This window comes from Solanum stenotomum, chromosome 10 (genome assembly GCF_019186545.1).
Source record: "Solanum stenotomum isolate F172 chromosome 10, ASM1918654v1, whole genome shotgun sequence".
NCBI lineage: Eukaryota > Viridiplantae > Streptophyta > Magnoliopsida > Solanales > Solanaceae > Solanum > Solanum stenotomum.
In genome coordinates, this window is record NC_064291.1 from 52,155,962 (window position 1) to 52,176,141 (window position 20,180).

At 34.3% G+C, this 20,180-nt stretch overlaps 3 protein-coding genes across 3 annotated transcripts; 2 read left to right on the plus strand and 1 right to left on the minus strand.

Moving 5' to 3' along the window:
• The first annotated feature begins 127 nt into the window (after positions 1-127).
• LOC125878308 (pentatricopeptide repeat-containing protein At1g79490, mitochondrial) lies at positions 128-3,030 on the plus strand. The gene has a single exon (XM_049559534.1). It carries the CDS (start codon positions 330-332, stop codon positions 2,712-2,714), a length of 2,385 nt encoding a protein of 794 aa, XP_049415491.1. The 5' UTR covers positions 128-329; the 3' UTR covers positions 2,715-3,030.
• Positions 3,031-7,512: 4,482 nt separating this feature from the next.
• Positions 7,513-11,640, plus strand: LOC125878310 (receptor-like protein 9DC3). Its single transcript, XM_049559535.1, has 2 exons — positions 7,513-10,098; positions 11,509-11,640. The coding sequence occupies exon 1, from the start codon at positions 7,712-7,714 to the stop codon at positions 10,085-10,087; it is 2,376 nt and encodes a 791-aa protein (XP_049415492.1). The 5' UTR covers positions 7,513-7,711; the 3' UTR covers positions 10,088-10,098; positions 11,509-11,640.
• Positions 10,416-11,849, minus strand: LOC125878336 (oleosin L-like). The gene is made up of 2 exons (XM_049559572.1): positions 11,518-11,849; positions 10,416-10,779 (listed from the first exon to the last, which is right to left on the minus strand). The coding sequence occupies exons 1-2, from the start codon at positions 11,796-11,798 to the stop codon at positions 10,638-10,640; spliced, it is 423 nt and encodes a 140-aa protein (XP_049415529.1). The 5' UTR covers positions 11,799-11,849; the 3' UTR covers positions 10,416-10,637.
• Positions 11,850-20,180: the final 8,331 nt, after the last annotated feature.

The window sequence follows — 20,180 nt, forward strand, 5'->3', positions numbered from 1 at the left end:
AACACATTATGTGGATTGTGGAAAGTTGGATTAAAAAATTGCTTAAAAAAAAAGTTGTTTCATAAACGAACTAAAATGGAAAGTGAATGTAATGACCCGACCCGACCCATTTGTGCCAGTTCTAGGGACCTTCTTCCTCCGACGCTGATGAAGAAAACGTTTTCCTTCGTACCAACTCAAATAGGTTCAAATTCACCAGCTCAGTGGACTATTCACCATTGCAAATGAACCCCGCCGCCGCCGCCGCATATGTACCGAGCTAAACCCTTGCCCCATTTTCGCCGGAACCCTAATTGCTTTCCCCACAGTCTCTGTCTCACTCCCATATAATGCTTCTGTTTTATAGAAACTTGAAACATACCCGGAACTTAGTCGAAATTTATCGGAATTATCATCCATTTCGGAACACTTCTGGGTCATGTAATTTCAACGTCAAAGGACCTTACTTTTCTTCTAGATACTACTGTTCTGGGAAGAACAGTGATGAATGGACTGAAGATGTAGAATATCTGGATGAATCAGGGAGTGTCATTTACTCCGGGAAGGGAATAAGGTCGGTTGAGCCGGGGCTGGATGACCATGTAATGGTGGGTGGATTGAAAAAGCCTATTTTGAATACTTCCGCAGTAGCAAAGCTTGTTGAGATAGTGAAGAGGTGGAGATGGGGACCTGAAATGGAGACCCATTTGGATAAGCTCCAATTTATACCAAATATGACTCATATTATGCAAGCATTGAAAGTTATGGAAGATAGTGATGCTTCATTGAGTTTGTTTCGGTGGGCAAAGAGACAACCTTGGTATAAGCCAAATGATGCATGTTATATCACACTGTTTGATAAATTGAACCAAAGTAGAGATTTTGATGGAATTCAATCGGTTTTCGATGATATGGTTCTTGATTCAGGCGAGAATGGGGCGTCGTCTTTGTTTAATGCGTATAATCGAGTCATCCAGTACCTAGCTAAGGCAGAGAAATTTGAGGTAGCATTCTGTTGTTTTAAGAAAATTCAAGAGTCTGGCTGCATAGTTGACACCGGGACGTACAATTCCCTTATCACCGTGTTCTTAAACAATGGTTTGCCATATAAGGCATTTGAGATATATGAGAACATGGAAAAAGCTGGGTGTTCATTAGATGCATCGAGTTATGAGTTAATGATTCCAAGTCTAGCTAAGTCAGGACGTCTTGATGCAGCGTTCAAGCTCTTCCAACAGATGAAGGTGAACAACTTCCGACCAGGTTTTGGGATCTTTGCCTCGCTGGTTGATTCAATGGGTAAAGCTGGGAGGTTGGACACATCACTGAAGGTATATACTGAAATGCAGTGTTTTGGGTTCAGGCCATCTGCTACTATGTTCGTATCCTTGATTGAGTCTTTTGTGAAAGCTGGAAAACTAGAGACTGCTCTAAGGCTGTGGGATGAAATGAAAAAATCAGGGTTTAGACCTAACTATGGGCTGTACACCATGATTGTTGAGTCCCATGCAAAATCTGGGAAGCTTGATGTTGCAATGTCTGTCTTCTCAGATATGGAGAAGGCGGGATTTTTGCCCACTCCGTCCACCTATTCTTCTCTCCTGGAGATGCATGCTGCTTCTGGTCAGGTAGATGCTGCAATGAAGCTTTATAACTCAATGACAAATGCGGGTCTGAGACCAGGACTGAGTACTTATACAGCCTTGCTAACCCTTCTTGCTAAAAAGAAGCTTCTGGACGTTTCTGCAAAGATTTTACTGGAAATGAAGGCCATGGGATATTCAGTTGATGTGAATGCTAGTGATGTTTTGATGGTTTACATTAAAGATGGTTCTGTTGATCTTGCTTTAAGGTGGCTACGGTTTATGGGTTCATCAGCCATCAGGACAAATAATTTCATTATCCGGCAGCTTTTTGAATCATGCATGAAGAGCGGGGTGTACGAGCAAGCCAAGCCTCTCCTTGAAACATATGTGAACTCTGCTGCCAAAGTTGACCTCATTCTATACACTTCAATTTTAGCACATTTAGTAAGATGCCAAGATGAGAACAATGAGAGGCATTTAATGTCAATCTTGAGTGCTACAAGACATAAGGCTCACACTTTCATGTGTGGGCTCTTTACCGGGCCAGAGCAGAGGAAACAACCAGTTTTAACTTTTGTAAGGGAATTTTTCCAAGGCATTGATTATGAGCTGGAAGAAGGAGCTTCAAGGTATTTTGTTAATGTCCTCCTCAACTATCTTGTTCTCATGGGACAAATAAATCGTGCTCGTTGTGTATGGAAAGTTGCCTATGAAAACAAGCTTTTCCCCAAGGCTATAGTGTTTGATCAACATATTGCCTGGTCCCTTGATGTTAGAAACTTGTCAGTGGGAGCAGCTCTCGTTGCCGTGGTACATACGCTTCATAGGTTTAGGAAACGGATGTTGTATTATGGTGTTGTCCCTAGGCGGATCAAATTGGTTACTGGACCAACTTTGAAAATTGTGGTGGCACAGATGTTAAGCTCGGTGGAATCGCCCTTCGAGGTTAGTAAGGTTGTTTTGAGGGCCCCAGGAGATGCGGTCCTGGATTGGTTTAAGAAACCAATTGTTCAGCAATTTCTTTTGAATGAGATTCCATCAAGGGCTGATATTTTAATGCATAAACTCAACATACTTTTTCCAACATCTGCACCTGAAATTAGGTCGTTGTCCCCTCCTAAACCTATTTTTGCTGGAAAAGCAATGTAGTTGTTTCCCATGTGTAAAATGGCCTAGCTAGAGATTTGGTTTCAGTTTTGCGGGTGCTAGAGATACAATTTCTATGTCAAAGTTAGAGTGTCCTTTAGTGGATTGGAATCTAAGTCCATTCTAATAGATAAATATTGCATACAAGATACATGTTGTCTGTACTTTTGATTCTTACGTCAGAACTTATTGGCAGTGCTGGTCTGATTTACTGTTAAACCTATTGTACTCAACAATCGACATTGAGTGCTTTTTCTCAAAAGTTCAGTGCTCTCATCAAACAATAGAATCAAAGCTAATGCTACTTGTATCTTGCTTTTCAATGTCTGGAAAGATCTTTCCCATTCGTATGGTTTAAATTTACTTTTGACTCCAGCTTGGTTCTTGAAGGGGAAAATATACTTGTTCGTTTGCAATTCTATTCTTTTGACTAGTTTGAAGTCTTATAATTCTTAGTGCCTCAATATTATCGCTTGGCATAGAGAAAGTGAAATTCTTATGTTAGAAATGTTGCTAATGTGATTAATAATCAAGTAAGTATGGTGAATGCTTCAAATAGTTCTAGAAAGAAGTTGGTTAAACAACTGACCCCCCCCCCCACACACACACTCAACACACAAAAAAAAAGGAAAGAAGTGGGGGTGAACAAATTTCTTACAAATGAATCTGTGGTGCAAATTGAACCAGCATAAAGTGTGATTAACATTTGACTTTGTTTCTAGTTGATTTAAGAGCCTGCACACTAATTCTGCTGAGACATTCAAAACTTAGTTGCATTATTACCACAATTGAGAAATTACTTCATAAGTATGTAGTTCAAAAGATTTTGTTATGGTAAACAGACAACTGAGGATAGTATACAATTCTAGAAGGTGGTTGAAGACTTATATAGAAATCTGTTAGTGTTCTTGCAAGAAAACCAAATTCTTCTTCAAGTGCAGTTATAAATATATTACCAACAATGAGGAAGTGTTTATGCTAAATGTCATTCTTGAGAAGTTCCTTTTAAGTATGCACCGTTGCCGAATTAAAGACGAAAGATTGGAGTTTGAAAATCTAGGGACACAGATATGTGTTGTACCATCTTAAACATATGACAACACTTCTTTTCTATTTCTTGTACACTTTTGAAACATCAGTTAATCAGAGTCATATCCTGTGGTTATAGAAATAATCTTCTACATTGGATTTTTATTTTATTTTTGCTTTTGCTGTCAAATCGCCCATTATCACATGTCTTGTAATATTGAAACTCGTGAACTTCCTTGGGAAATATTGTGTTTTAGTTTTTTTGATCTTTTTATTACTTTGCTTCCCTTATCAAGCTATGGATTATTTAATACGTAAATTTTCTCGCATTTTGACAATTTCTGTTGATGGGGGCTCTGGTATAAGATCATTGCAGTATTCTGGTCAATTCTTGTCATGCCCTGTTGTTTCAACTTATGTCCACGACCTATATGTTTGTATGCCGGTTAAGGAGTCTAGATTTATTTGCAAAACCAACCGCATAGAACTTGGTCACTTTGTTCATGTGAAGCATCACTTTTGTGTTCTAGCTTTTGAGCCAAAAGTTGATTTGCACAAACTTCCTCAAGGTCTTCATATGTTGACAACGTTACCCTACAACTCATGGGAGGCCCTCCTATTAGAGCTCTTGTTGTAGTTATTCGATTAACGGCGCCTCAATTGCAATTTAGTTCTTAATATTCTATAAAAAAAATTATTATATCAAATATTTGGAATTGATATTTCATGTGTATTACTCTTGTATTCTCTTCTATGTTAACAAATTTAATCATCCATCTTGGATTTTTCCTTCTCTATGTGTTGCTTTTCTTTGCATCAAGTGAAACCGTTCAAGCTGTGTACACCTGGGCAAGGAGGCTTTATCATAAGATTTTCAATAGGAGAATTGTCCTTGCAAAAAACAGAAGTGACTTGAGAATTGTCCCTGCCACTATTTGGTGGACAATATGGAAAGAGAGGAACCTTAGAGTTTTTGAGAATAGGGAGAGTAGTATGCAACAAGGCAAACTAAATTGTATTTTGACCCTCTGTTTTTGGTGTAATCAGATTTACTCTAATGATACTGTCTCTATCATTGATGTCTTAGACTCATTATAGGGATAGGCCAGTATTATTAGAGTTCCTTGTGTAAATATGGTTTTCAGTACAACCTATGTATTGTTCTACAGAAATGGAAACAATTACCATTTTCAAAAAGAAAAAGAAAAAAAGGAAGAGATCTTTATGACGTGGCACTAACTGTGATTGACTGGGTTAATCACACCTTTCTTTTGCCTTAAGGTGCCTGTGTCAAATTTACAAGACATGGGTAGATGCACTTCATTTGTGCTCTTTGAAATGGACTGTAACCTGATTGAAAAAAATAGTATCCTTCTACATCACTTTGTTAAGTTCATATTCTGTGTGACACAAGTTTCTCTTTCATTGTTTCATAGCTTTTGTCTTTTTGGATGATTAAAGATATGTTCTGCTGCGTTTTTGGGAATATATTGTTTCATAGCTATAGTGATGTATATTGTTTTAGCAGTCTACAGAGACCTTCTCTAAAGTTCTGATCTAAGATTTATATTTTGGAAAAAAGAGAAACAAAGAACATGAATATACTTTGAGAATTCAGGTCAATTGACTAGATTCAAGAAAAACATAGAATGTGACTATAAGTCTTCTTTGCACAACTGACTGGAAACCAATCTTGAATTGCAATTTAGGGCTGACTTGCATCAGATAAAACTAACCAAGTAGTTGCTCTTGCTCATAGGATATTATCAACACGGTGATAAGAATGATAACCTAATTAAGAGGACAAATAACAGCCCCTTATTGTAGGGTTAGCATCTTCAAGTATACCTCATACCTCACTTTGACTGTGATGTTTGGTTTTTCCTTTGGTACACTTCGAACATGAACAGAACTAATACTATCGCCAGGTATGAGACATTACCTGCTTCAGTTATCCAATAATACACTCGTCATCGTGAAGAGAAAATATGGTCTAGGAAGAGTAAATGAAGAAGTCAGAGGAGGGTACTAAATACTAGCTCTGAATAGCTAGTGTCTTGAGTTGAGAAATAATTCAGGAAAGTGGATGATGGTAGGGTAATAGGGTTAAACCTGCTAAGCTTTGTGACAGAAGTATTTTATCTTTTGGTGTTATTGAATAATGTTGAGAAAGACTACTAACCTTCTTTGGTGAGAAGAAGGATTCACGCAAGTGGAGAGTGGTAGACTGGTAGCCTGCTGTAGCTGTACAGTGCAAAATAGATGCTCTTTCTGATTTAAAGAATTTTGATGACGACTGAAAACCTTTTGTATGGTTGCATTTGCTGCATCTTTAAGTTCATAGTTCTTTTATCTTTTATATAGCTGGTGCTACTGCTATCTGTTACATAGGCGCTCTTTTGGTGCAAAAGGAACAGCAGAAAAAGTACATTCATTGCAATGTAGCTCCTTAAGAATCATAACTGTTGAATTGATTTGGGCAGTAGATAAAGAAAACAACCGTTCTTTTTTTTTGTCACAATATTCAGCATTGTTTTTGATACACCCATTCTATAAAGTATGTGTATTTAACTGAGTCTCCTTTGTTGATTATATACTTTCTTTCTTATTGGATTTTATGTTTTATACACTGTTTTCCTCGCCTTTCACTTGGATTTGATGTACTTGAGCTGAGGGTCTCTCGGAAACAGCCTCTCTACCTCTACGAGGTAGTGGCAAGGTCTGCGTACACTCTACCCTCCCCAGACCTCACCTAGTGGGATTTCACTGGATATGTTGTTGTTGTTGTATTTAACTGAGAAACCTCAGCACAAAGGTTGTAGGCTTGAAGAAAATGCGTCGTTCAAGTATTATCTTTTATAAGTTGTACAAAATCATTGGCAAATTTGTGGCCATCTCAGTTCAAAGTCGGTAATATTTGTTGTTTGCTCACATGAACATAGTTGGTTATTCTGCTTAGACTTTGGTTATAAAGATAGCAAACCCATCCTTCTGCTCGAACTTCACCCTGTTTTTCTACCACTTTGAGTGTATGGATCCAAATAGAGTGATTCTTATGAAGTTTTAACGGCATGAACCTCCTCTATATCAGCTTTTGTATAGTGAAAGTGATGGTTATTTCAACAATCGAGTGCATAATAGTATGCAACAATCAGTGCATTCTTTTTGCAGGCTTCTGAAAATATAGACACCCATTTCATCTACTTCACATGTGTTGATGGTAACACTCTCTCTCTCTCTCTCTTTATGGCTCTTTATGGTCTGCATATAAACCTTATCAACTCGATTAACCTTATGGCTTAACAACCTAGATTTGAACCTTAAGCTATCAGTACAGAAGACAAGAAGTTGCATAAACTTGTCACATTGCAGAACAACTCTATGAACTTGATGGAAGGAGGTCCTGACCACTTTCACATGGTGCATCTACTCCAAGTAGCCTATTACAGGTAACCTTCCTTGTTTTTTTTTCCTTTTAAGGCTGCCGAAAGTTAGCTTGGATACTGAGGAAAATTGGTCGAAATTCCTGAATTTCAGACCTCAAACTGAGCTTCATCCACCGCAATATGAATTCTTTAACCTGTTAATCAGTTAGAATCCTGCATGTTTGGGAGTCTACAAAAATTTCACCTATTTGGGCTTTTGCAGATGTATAACACGTGAATCTTTTACATGAAAAGTGAATATTAAGCAAGTACTCACTACATGTGTATTAGTGAACAACTTGCAATAGTATAATTGATTATCCAAACCTACCCTTGACTTTTGAACTCTTCTATTCAAACATGGTCTACAGCTGTGCTCTTAATTGTCTTTCCTTTCACATTGTTTTTCTTTTTTTTTGTAATATATTACTTTATCAAACACAGAGACTTTGCAGCAACGTTGACTAAAAAGCTTGATTTCTTCCCCTCTATATATTTGCATAGATTCCTCAAATTTTCAGTACCAACTCTTTTTTTAATTCAAACATGGGCTACATGCAACTCTCAGCTGTGCTCTTAATTGTTTTTCTCTGTCAAATTGCTTTTTCTTCATCTTTGTGCCCTAAAGATCAAAGCATTTCCCTTCTAAATTTCAAGAAATCACTTACTATTGATCCCTCATATGATATTTGTCATTACAATTTTTCAAAATTGAGTTCATGGAATACGAGCAGTGATTGCTGCTTATGGGATGGAGTAACATGCGATGAGATGAGTGTCCATGTTATTGAGCTTGATGTCAGTTGCAGTCAACTTGTTGGAGTGATTGATTCTAATAGTAGCTTATTCCAACTCTCTCATCTCAAGAAGCTCGTTCTTTCTATGAATGACTTCTCTTCTTCACGCATTTCACCTGCATTTGGAAGGTTTTCAAGGTTGACCCATCTTCATCTTTCTGACTCGCATTTCTCAGGTCAAATTCCTTCTGAAATCTTTTCTCTGTCAAATCTCACTCGCATAGAGTCCTTATACCTTAGAGGTAACTCCCTGAATGGTACAATACCATCCGGTATGTTCTCCCTTCCATCACTAATTGAATTAGACTTGAGTGATAACCACTTTTCTGGTCATCTTGAGGATTTCAAGTCCAATTCACTAAGATCTATTGATTTAAACAATAATCAGCTGCAAGGTCGTCTTCCCAAGTCAATTCAAAACCTTGTGAACCTAACATGGCTTGATCTTTCATCAAATAATTTTAGTGGCGATGTGGATGTCAGCTTATTTTCAAACATCAAAAATCTTCAGGGTCTTGATCTTTCATATAATCGTTTCTCATTAACCAATGAGAACAGGGCTAATTTTACTTTGCCAGAATCTCTTTTTAGTTTGCGATTGGCCGCATGTGAAGTAAAAGAATTGGAGTTTATAAGACCAGTAAAGAAACTTTGGGACTTGAATCTTTCGAATAATAAGATTCAGGGAAGAATTCCAGATTGGGCATGGCCTATTTGGCTTAACTTGGACCGTCTTAACTTGTCCCACAATATGTTGACAGATATGAACTCAACAAATATAAACTCAATTTCTTATCCCTCTCTATATATCATTGATTTGCGGTCCAATTTTCTTCAAGGGTCACTTCCTATTCTACCAAATTCCGCACAATACTTGTTCATGTCAAACAATAATCTTAGTGAGGAAATTCCTTCATCTGTTTGCAATTTGAGATCACTAAAAGTCCTAGATTTGGCGAAAAACAACTTGATGGGAGAGATACCACAATGCTTGGGTAATGTCAGTAGTAGCCTCGAGGTTTTTGATATGCATCAGAACAATCTGTCTGGGACAATTCCAACAACTTTTGGCATTGGAAGTTTACAACTTAGGAGCCTCAACTTGCATGACAATAAGCTACAGGGGAAACTCCCACGATCTTTAGCCAATTGCAAGGAGTTGCAAGTTCTTGATCTAGGAAATAATCACCTCAACGACACATTCCCCATGTGGTTGGCAACTCTACCAAAGCTGCAAGTTTTAAGTTTGAGATCAAACAGATTGCATGGTCCCATCGGAACATCAAGGATGAGGAACTTGTTTCCTGAGCTTCGAATCTTAGATGTCGCTTACAATGCCTTAACAGAAACCTTGCCAACAAGTTTGTTTCAACATTTGAAAGCCATGAGGACAATTAATCGAACAATGAAGGCACCGGTATACCTTGGAGACCAGTACTACCAAGATTCTGTAACAATTGTATCCAAGGGAATGATGCTTGAACTTGTTAGAATTTTGACGATTTACACAGCTATTGATCTTTCAAGTAATAAATTCAAAGGACCAATTCCAAGTGTCATGGGAGATTTCATTGCACTTCATGTGTTAAACTTATCTCATAATGGATTGCAAGGTCAAATACCTCCATCACTCGGAGATTTATCTTCAGTTGAATCATTGGACCTATCGGGAAATCAACTTTCGGGAGAGATACCACAACAACTGGTTTCTCTTACGTCTCTTGCGTTCTTAAATCTCTCCCACAATCATCTCCAAGGATGCATCCCTCAAGGACCTCAAGTTCACACTTTTGAGAACAGTTCATTTGCAGGCAATGATGGATTACGCGGACTCCCAATTTCGAAAGGTTGTGGTACTAATGATGGTGAAATAGACACAAATTACACAACATCCTCTCCAGATGAAGAAAGCAATTCCGAATTTCTGGATGATTTTTGGAAAGCTGCTCTTATGGGCTACGGAAGTGGACTATGTATTGGATTATCCATAATATATTTCATAATTTCAACTGGAAACCCAAAATGGCTTGCAAAAATGATTTTAAAGTTGGAGCATAAACTTATGATGAGATGGAAAAAGATAGAGCGATGGCATAGGAATCACAGAAGAAATAATCGCTTCTAAGATAAGTTAAGGTATTCAAGTTAAACTTTACACTGATCTTCTATTTTTTATACTTTCGTTATAAGAACTACTAAATATGCTCTATCCTAAGCATATTTGATTTTGAAATGGTTCTGCCTTTGTTGATGTCTCGAGTTCCTAATGTATAAGAAATAAAAAGATGAACTTGTTCTACAAAAATTTAACAAACAGTTGATTCCGGTGGAAATCACTGAGTGAATCCGATTGCTGCCTCAGTTTAAGTCTCTTGTTTGGTGGGTTAAAAATTGTTTCAAGCAATAAAACAAAGACAGTACCATAGAAATTAGAATGAAGTAAAAGACGAAAGAGAAATAAACAATTATGAACATACATGACTCATTACGCCAAATACAAATGTTGTTACAACACCATTCATATTCTCTGCCACAAAATCCAAACCAACACCACATGACTCACACATAACTAAGACAAAAGTAGAAAATAAAATTGAAAACAGTACAAGTTGTGCATGCAACAAGCAAGCAGCATTTTCTTCCTTGAACAAACTTTGATGATGTTAAAGACTCTTTCAAGTAGTAGTCTTAACCTGTTGCTGGGCTTGATGTCCCAATTGCTCTGCTTTCTCCTTAATATCATGGGCCGCATGGGCTAGCCTATCTCTTGCATAATCTAGCTTATCCGCCCCAATTGGATGCTTCCCAGTAGTGTACCTGCAACCATAACACCGATTCCGAATTTAAATTTGAAGGTACATTCATTCTTGAACTTTTGACCTCCAACTTCAAAGGGAGGATCAAAGATTCAAAATGGTCAGTGTAATTTTCCTATAATTTATGTGGCACTGTCTGATCAATGTATCACATAATTTTTTTTGAATAATTTCATCATTTTGCCCTTTTAGACAAGCTTTAGTTAGAGCTATAGAAATGTTATGGCACCGCTTAAAATTACAAAGTTCCGAAAAATCATTTCTTAAATCCCGTATCAAATCAAATCATAGAAATTAAAGTACTCTCTCCGTTTCAATTTATCTTATTTTAATTTGACACGGAGTTTTAAAAGTAAATAGAACTTTTAAACCACAAAATATTAAATTAAATATATGCAGTGTGTATTAAACATGTCAGGTAGTAATATGAAATCAAAAAATTGTCGAATTAAAAAAAAAAAACACCTTTTTAAACAAATTATAAAAGAAATAAATACAAACAAATTCAAACATAAGTGTGTAACGTTTTAAAAAAAAATTAAACTCCATGCTTAATCAAACCCCAAACAAGTAGAAACATAGAGTATTAACGTTTTTTTTAACTTCATGCTTAATCAAACTCCAAACAAATATAGAAACATAGAGAGTAACAAAAAAAAAGAAAAAAACAAACTCCGTGCTTAATCAAACTTGGCACAGAAGTAACATTTGAAATGTTGTATCTGCGAAGGTAACGTACCTGTACATCCAGTAGAAAACAAAAGTAGCAGTAGCACCAAATGCGGTAGCAGCCAGCAACCCACCCAGAATCATGAAAATGGTAATAGCAGCGGGTACAAGAACCGGGCTAAAAATAACCAACAAAGGCGTTGCTACAACAAGTCCAATTACAGTTACAGCAAGGGTCAACCCGGATAACACCATCAATGACCCACCCACCGTCACCGCCGTAGTGGTTTTAGCCACTTGACGTGACAGCTGCTGGTTCTGCTCATGCCTAACTGGTTGAATCTGAGACATTTTTTTCTTTTTTTCAAAAAAAACACAGAATTTTTGGAGAATTTTTTCTGATTACTTTTTTTTTTGTTTTGTTTAAAGAGATGAATGGAGAGTTAATTAAGTAAGGAGAGTAAATATAGTGGAGAAAGAGATTGGAGTATTGTTGCATGGTGATTACGTGTAAGAATGTGAGGTTGCATGTGTTTGCGGACTGACACGTTTTTTTTTTTTGGTGGAAACTGAAACTGAAACTGATTTTTATTATAAAGCTAGCTGGCTTACTTGGATCTTTTGAATGTATTTTCTGGCGATATTATCAGCAAAACTCCATTTTTTTGACATAAATTTGATGGTAGTGATAATGTTAATCAAGAAAATTTAGGGATATAGATACATTTATATTTGATATCAGATAAATTAAAATTGGGAAAGAGACAAGCACATGAAATGAAATGATGGTGAGCAAAATTTTATTATGTATACATGTATTTATATGTATTTGATGTATTCATTTGGGATATCAGGAGAGACGTAAGGGAGGTGAGTGAAACTTGCTTGTTATATATACTCCAGACATGTGAATTCACCTGAATACAATGTATCTAGAATAAATTACATATAATTTTGACTCATGTATCCCGAGATATATGTATTCAGACGTATATGAACGTATCTGGTTACACCAAAATCTGATGAGATACATAATACTGCAAATTAGAATGTATCAAAGTAACAAGCTTCTAAATTGTGAAATTTATGTAAATTATCCTTCAATTTACGTGATATTATTTTGTTTGAAATAAAAAATTTAAAATACATAATTATTTATTTTAAAATTGTGATATGAATGTAAGCTCCGAGTTGCATGTTTCTCTCCTGAAAATTCAAGTCATACGATTTTATCTTTTTCTTTCTTGCAGAATAGTTTAAGATTTTTTTATTCTTAATTAAAAAATTTAAGTTTAAATCATTAACAATAGGATGAAAAATCTATTAAAAATGTCATTTCAAAAATAAGGTTAGACACATATACAATAATTCAAATTCAAACAATGTTAAAAATAAATCGTCCCGCATTTCAATAGTCTGTGACCAGTTTCAGAAAAAGAGAAAATTTGAATTAGATTACTGCCAAACAAAAGAGTTTTAACTTTTATATATCCTGACATAAACTTTTTATAAATTATCAGATTATATAAAATACATTTTTATTTAGTACTATATAACGTAATTTGATTTGGTATGAAATTTAAAAAAGAAAAGGCTTTTAAAAATTTATAATCTTAAATATATCGTTGTTAATTTGAAAATGGGAAAAAGGACAAATTTACTTCTGAACTATCGTAATTGGTATGCAAATACCCTTCGTCATATTTTTGGGATATTGGTGCCCCTCCCGTCAAAAAACTAGAGCATATATGACCTTCAATGTACAGAAGACTAAATAGGGACAAGTGGCACAATTTTATCCATCGATCCAATATTTAATAAATGTCGGATCGATGAATAAGATTATGACACGCATATTCCGTTACGATAAAACTTGTTGTGGCTATTTTTTAAAATATATAACCGAAAAGTATTATGGACTCTACTTAAATAACTGTGATATCTCTTGGATCAAAAGATTAACATATTGGGCTTTTATTTATGGATAAACCGAATTATTACTTGGATTCAAACAAAAATTAGTGTTGGGCTTTGTGTGTGGAGAATACACCGTAAGGTCCGGTTTTTTGTAATACAAATAGAAAAAATTACGCGGTTAAGCAAACTTATACTACTTAATTACTCATCATAGCTATAGTTTGCTATAGTTATCACTCACGACTAACATTATACATTAATTACGTGGGCTGACTTCGAGTTTGTATAATTAGTCATGTTTGTATATATATAATTCGCCATAATATACAAATACATATGTATAATATACAATTATCTAACCGATATACATATATAATTCACCTCTCTCCCACTCTCTGCCCTCTCTCCTCCCTCTCCCAATCTTGCTTGCCATATATACAAGGGAAAATTATATAAATAGCAAACTATTAATTCATATTAAATGTTATAACCACAGTTTGATTTAATTGTAACCCGTAGCAAACAGTTGTTATTCGCCTCTCTCCCCAGCTTTCTCGCTCGCCACTCTCCCTCGCTCTCTCACTTTATACAAACACAAATGTATAGAATGCATTTGTGTTTGTATAAAGCGAGAGAAAACTGTATATACAAATACAAATACATATATTTTCGTCCAATACACTTATAATTATATAAATACAGATCTTCCCCTTCCCAGTTCTCTTTTGCCTTTCTCTCTTTCTCGCTTTATACAAACACAGATTATACAAATTATAATGTATAATTTGTGTTGTATAAAGCGAGAGAGATTTGATATACACTTAGTTTTATTTCGATTCAATTGTATACAAATTCAAATTTCATGCAGATATACAAACACATAGAATTGAATTGAGAGACTGCCAGCTATTTATACAAACAAGAGACTACCAGCGATTTATACAAATAAGAGGCTGCCAACGATTTATACAAATCTGATGCTCCATAGCAAACATAAAGTTTGTTATGGAGCGCAATTATACAAACTATAGTTATAGCATACAAATATGATTTTTATGTTTGCTAAACCTAAAATTTACTCTATATACAAATGCATATGTATAATATACAATTATCTAACCGATATACATATACAATTCACCTCTCTGCCACTCTCTGCCCTCTCTCCTTCCTCTCCCAATCGCGCTCGCCTCGCTCCTCCCTCTCCCAATCTCGCTCGCCTCTCTCTCCATCTCCCAATCTCGCTTTCCATATATACAAATACATATGTATAAAATACAATTATCTAATCGATATACATATACAATTCACCTCTCTCCCACTTTTTGCACTCTCACCCTCGCCTCTCTCCTCTCTCCTCTCTCTCCCAGTCTCGCTTGCCGCTCTCCTCCCTATGACATGTAGCTACGAATTGTAATTATTAAACTATAGCTATGGAGAGTAATTAAACTATTTTTGAATGGCTATATGTGAAGGTTCCTCATAAAAGAAAGGGAAACATTTTTAAACAATTTATTCTACTTCTAGAAGTTGTCTACAAAAACAACGATGATATAATTATATGAGAAGAAATTATACTAATGCTAACCTGATCGAATAATAAAATGGAACAACTTGAACCAATATATTATAGTCCAACATGTTGTTAGGGTTTTGTCCTGATTTTGTTACATTATTTGAAGTTTATTTTTTTCCTAAAAGAAAAGACAAAACATTACCATAAATGTTTTTACTTTTCCTGAAAGGAAATATAATATTCTTCCATATTTGAGTTATTCTTTCCTTGGAAGAAAAGTTTGGAACTCTATAAATTGAAGATCCCTATTCTTATAGCATACAACAATAGAATCCACAATGTAGTCATTTAAGAGTTTTGTTTATGGGGAGATTTTCTCTCTACAGTTTTTATGTTTTTATTAGTTTTTAATTATGTAGGCCAATTGGTCATATCATATAATAATAACATTATGTCTTTTAATATAGTTTTATGTGTCGTCTAATTTATCCTCATATGATTTGCAAATTATAAGCTTCCGCATGACGCCTCAATTCACCTTCATAACCCAATAAGTGATATCAGAGCACATGGTTCATCGATCCCATGGTCCGACGGTCCTATGGTTCAATGAGGTTGAAGAAAGGCTTAACATGATTTCAAATCAATTTGTAATCAACGTGATGATAATGAAGATTTTTGTGCTACTACATGTGGAGAAAAAATTCAAATATATTTTCAACAATATCTTGCTGCTCCATCGTCAATTTTCAACTCATGCTTATTTTAGAGCATGGGCTCCAACTTTCAACCCCTGCAAACTTTAATGCTCGGGCTCCACTTTTAACTCATGTATTTTTACTTTTAACGCATGAGCTCCACTTTTAACTCATGCATCTTACTTTTAACGCATGAGCTCCACTTTCAACTCATGCATATTACTTTTAACGCATGAGCTCCACTTTCAACCATGTTCATCACTTTTAACACAGGGCTCCAATTTTAACCCATATCAATTTTTAAATCATGGTAAGCAACAGTGATACATGAAAATTGTGTGAAGAAAGAGGATCAAGATTATGATGCAAGAAAATTCAAGCCAAAAGGGAAGATTTGTTAGGGTTTTGTCCTGATTTTCTTACATTATTTGAAGTTTATTTTTTTCCTAAAAGAAAAGACAAAACATTACCATAAATGCTTTTACTTTTCTTGAAAGGAAAATATAATATTCTTCCATATTTGAGTTATTCTTTCCTTGGAAGAAAAGTTTGGAACTCTATAAATTGAAGATCTCTATTCTCATAGCATACAACAATAGAATCCACAATGTAATCATTTAAGAGTTTTGTTTATGGGGAGATTTTCTCTCTACAGTTTTTATATTTTTATAGTTTTTAATTATGTAAGCCAATTGGTCATATCATATAATAATATAACATTATGTCTTTTAATATAGTTTTATGTGTCGTCTAATTTATCCTCATATGATTTGCAAATTATAAGCTTCCGCATGATGCCTCAATTCACCTTCATAACCCCAACACATGTTAGATTCACAAATAGAAAAAAAAAAAACTCAATAAATTTACTCTAATTATTTCTAGAATATGTAGGTAAACTTCTAGAAAGTCAAAAGTAGTTATTATTGCATTAATGTTCGGCATGTTCAGTAGTTTACTTCATAAAATATTTTCAGAGGAGAAGCAATTAATTTCCAATCCCAGTATGACCACAAAGATGTATGTCAGCAAAAAAAATAAAAAAATTACAAAGATGTGAACATACTGAATGTAGTGAATTTTGAGTGTTTTAATAAAAAATTTAATGAACTACTACAATGACAACTTATATAATAATAATACAAAATCTCCGATTGGTTTATGCTTATTTAGGTCTTAATTTAGCATTTTTAAACGGCAAAAAAAATTCAGTACCTTTGGTGGTTAATGTTGAAAGTTTAATCTTTACTTAAAAACTTAATAGTAAAGGTTTATTAAAGTTGTATTTAGATGGATTTATGAGCTTATTAAGAAAGATATGATCCTGAATAAGAATATTTAAGATAAGATGGGAGTGTCCTATGTGATGAAAAGATATGAAAGGCGAGAATAAATTATTTAAGCATGTTAAGAGGAGATGTATAAAAAGAAACCCTAGAAGGGAAATATGAGAAGCTAATGCTAAAGGATCAGAGGAGAGACAGAGATAAGTCGAAAAAGTATTGGAGATTGGAGAGGTGATCTAATGCTAGAGGGTCGGAAGAGAGGTAGTTAGATAGAGATAGGCCGAAAAAGTCTTGGAGATCAGAGAGGTGATCAGACATGACATGGCATCGAGAGCTTCAACTTTAAAAAAAAAAAAAACCTTTGATAGGAGGACGTGAAGGTTCTTTTTATTATTGTTATATTTCACCCGGTATTCGGCATCTACATTGGAGCTCGACTAAATCTGGATTCACACAAAAAATTCCCCGATTGAAAGGTGTAACGCTCCCTAACAATGTTAGGCACTCTGTATCCAAGGGGAATCAAATAAAAATCTTTTGATTAAGATAAGGAGTACTTACCACTCTACACAATTCTGAATAGTTAGTATATTATTGTTGTTGTTATTGTTGAGTTGAATCAATAATGTAATATTTTTATTACGTGTAGATTACAAAATAAATTTCACATTGTAATATTCCGTGTGAGATTTAGTACTATATTGACATCATGAACATGTCAAGCAAAATTCAAGTTCACTCTTCATCATTGCTTTCTAGAAATTGTAGTCAGCTTCTAGAAAGTCAATAGAATTTTATATATGTTGATAAATAAATTAATGCCTGGCAAATCTGCAACACTTAATGGGAATAAGCTTGAGTGGTGTTTAAGTATAATTAATTAATATTTATCTTCTATTAGCTTATGTTTATGTAGGTCTAAGCATTTATAATCCTTTTTCACATTCTAAAATAGGGACAAACACTTTTCTTAATTCAAGTTTCTGACAATTTCAATGATTAACTGTATATTAATTGAAAATCTTTGAACAAAGTATTTTGAGATTAAGTCTTCACCTCTGGAAGTTGGATAACTTGATTTGTGTGTTATTGACTTTATTCATGTGTAAAAGTTTTTATAATGACTAAAACATCTACTTATATCTAATAATAAATGAAGATTGTAGATTTCTGTTGAAGACTAGTAAGGCCACAATTACCTTCGATCGAAATTAGATTCACTGTCTTTCGGGATGGCTCAGTTGGTTTGGAGAACGGTCATCCATACAGATGACCCAAGATCGATCCCCCATTCAATGTCTTCTGAGTCGAGTCTGTTGGATAGGACTCGCTTAGTACAATTTACATCTTTGATGTGGTTCGCAGACTATTACAAAGTGGGGCCAGAGTTTACCTAGTGCGCACAAAGTGCTCACCCGAAAGACAGAGGTTGGTAGCGACTGTGGGTTATCCTATGGTTAAAAAAAATAAATTAGATTCATTGATAATATTTTTACAAAACTTCGATCGATAGCTATTTCAAGTTGTCTCATCGCAAGAAAGTCAAAAAGAATAGAAAAAAAGAAGTAATTTCTATATTAAAGAAACTCAGGATGTAAATAGAACCAGTAATGTTTACATTACCTAATTAGAATTAGTAATTTAGTATAACAAGACTTATCTCTCTTATACTTTTCTGCTTTTGAGGTTCACTTTTATTTATTAATAATAAAATAATAAATAATATTTGATAAAAGAAAATGTTGTTTTTCTTTTTAATTTAAAATAACTTTCTAGACATACTTTTACTTTAATACCTACTACAATTACTACTTAAATTGACTGCAATTTTCCTTACGGTCGAGATTAACTAAGTGATCTAAAAAGTCAAAATTATTTAATATCGAGTGGAATCTTATTAAGTGGGTATCTGAAAAAAGTTAAAGTATACGTAGATCTTATCTACTTATCACTGACGCGTGAAGGTAGAGATGATGTTTTCAAAAGACCATCGGCTCAAGTGCATCAAACTCAAGCAAGTGAAGAAGAAAATATTAAAGAAAGCAGAATGGTTAATAAGAAAAACGATGTAAAGTCTACACGAAAGAAACAGTAACAACAACAAAATAATGTGATAATTAAAACATAATAAACAACTTATGGCAAGAACTAGACCTTTTATCGTAATACAAGATCTCCAATTCTTCCTATCTAGAATCATGTCCTCAGTAATATAAAGTTGCGTCGTGTCTTATCTAATGATCATCTCTTCTCAATACTTATTCAAACTACCTCTACTCTTCCGTGTAATTACAAAACCAATTAATTCTGAATCGAAAATTTTAAAACTGATTTAATCCAAACTTATTTGTGTTTAATTAATTAATTCGATCAGTCTGAATGCCCGCACCTACTTTCAAATGTTATTCAACTTCAAATATTTTTTTGGACCTCTACCAATTAAACCTGAAGAAGAAATCATGATTATTGCGGATTTTCAGTCGTGATATTTTAAAATTTGATTGATGATTTGACAACTAATTAGCCTAGATCAATCATACACATGTTAATGTGAGCTGTATTAATAATGGATTTTTTTTAGTATTATATTAGGTTATGATTAGTAAACTTTCTATGTGACATTTAACAGATGTCACCTGCTTTTGTTTTTTTTTCACATTTGATGTTCTATATATAAGAGAGATTCGATTAAATCTGAATTTATAATTATAAAAAAAAATCAAGTAGCGATGCTCTTAATAGTATTTTTCATAATCTATACATAAAACTCAATTTCTAATTGTGAACCATTTTTGGGTGACGTTCATAATCTAACGGTGGAGCTACAATATTTTAATTTATTTTTGCTTTGGGTGACGTTCGTAATCTAACGGTGGAGCTACAATATTTTATTTTATTTTTGTTTAGAAACGGAAGGATTTTATTTAATAATAATTAACGTTCATCCATATAAAAGGGAAGTGTTCTATATGAGACAGTTCCTTTCACATTTCTTTCAAGACAATTCCTAACAAGGAAGGAGATGCATAAAAAATATAGACAATATTTAGTGTCATAGTTGGATCCTTTGACTTCCTTCCGTATTCCGCTAATGGAGTTAATACCTCAAATGGTCACTGAACTATGCACTATTTTCTTAGAAAGTCACTCAACTTTGGTTTTTAATTCAAAAGTCACTCAATTATAAGTTTTTTTCTCAGAAAGTCACTCAACTTTGGTTTTTATTTCAAAAGTCACTCAACTACGAGTGTTTCACTTACAAAGTCACTAAACTATGAATGTTTTACTTACAAAGTCACCCAACCTATTTAATTAA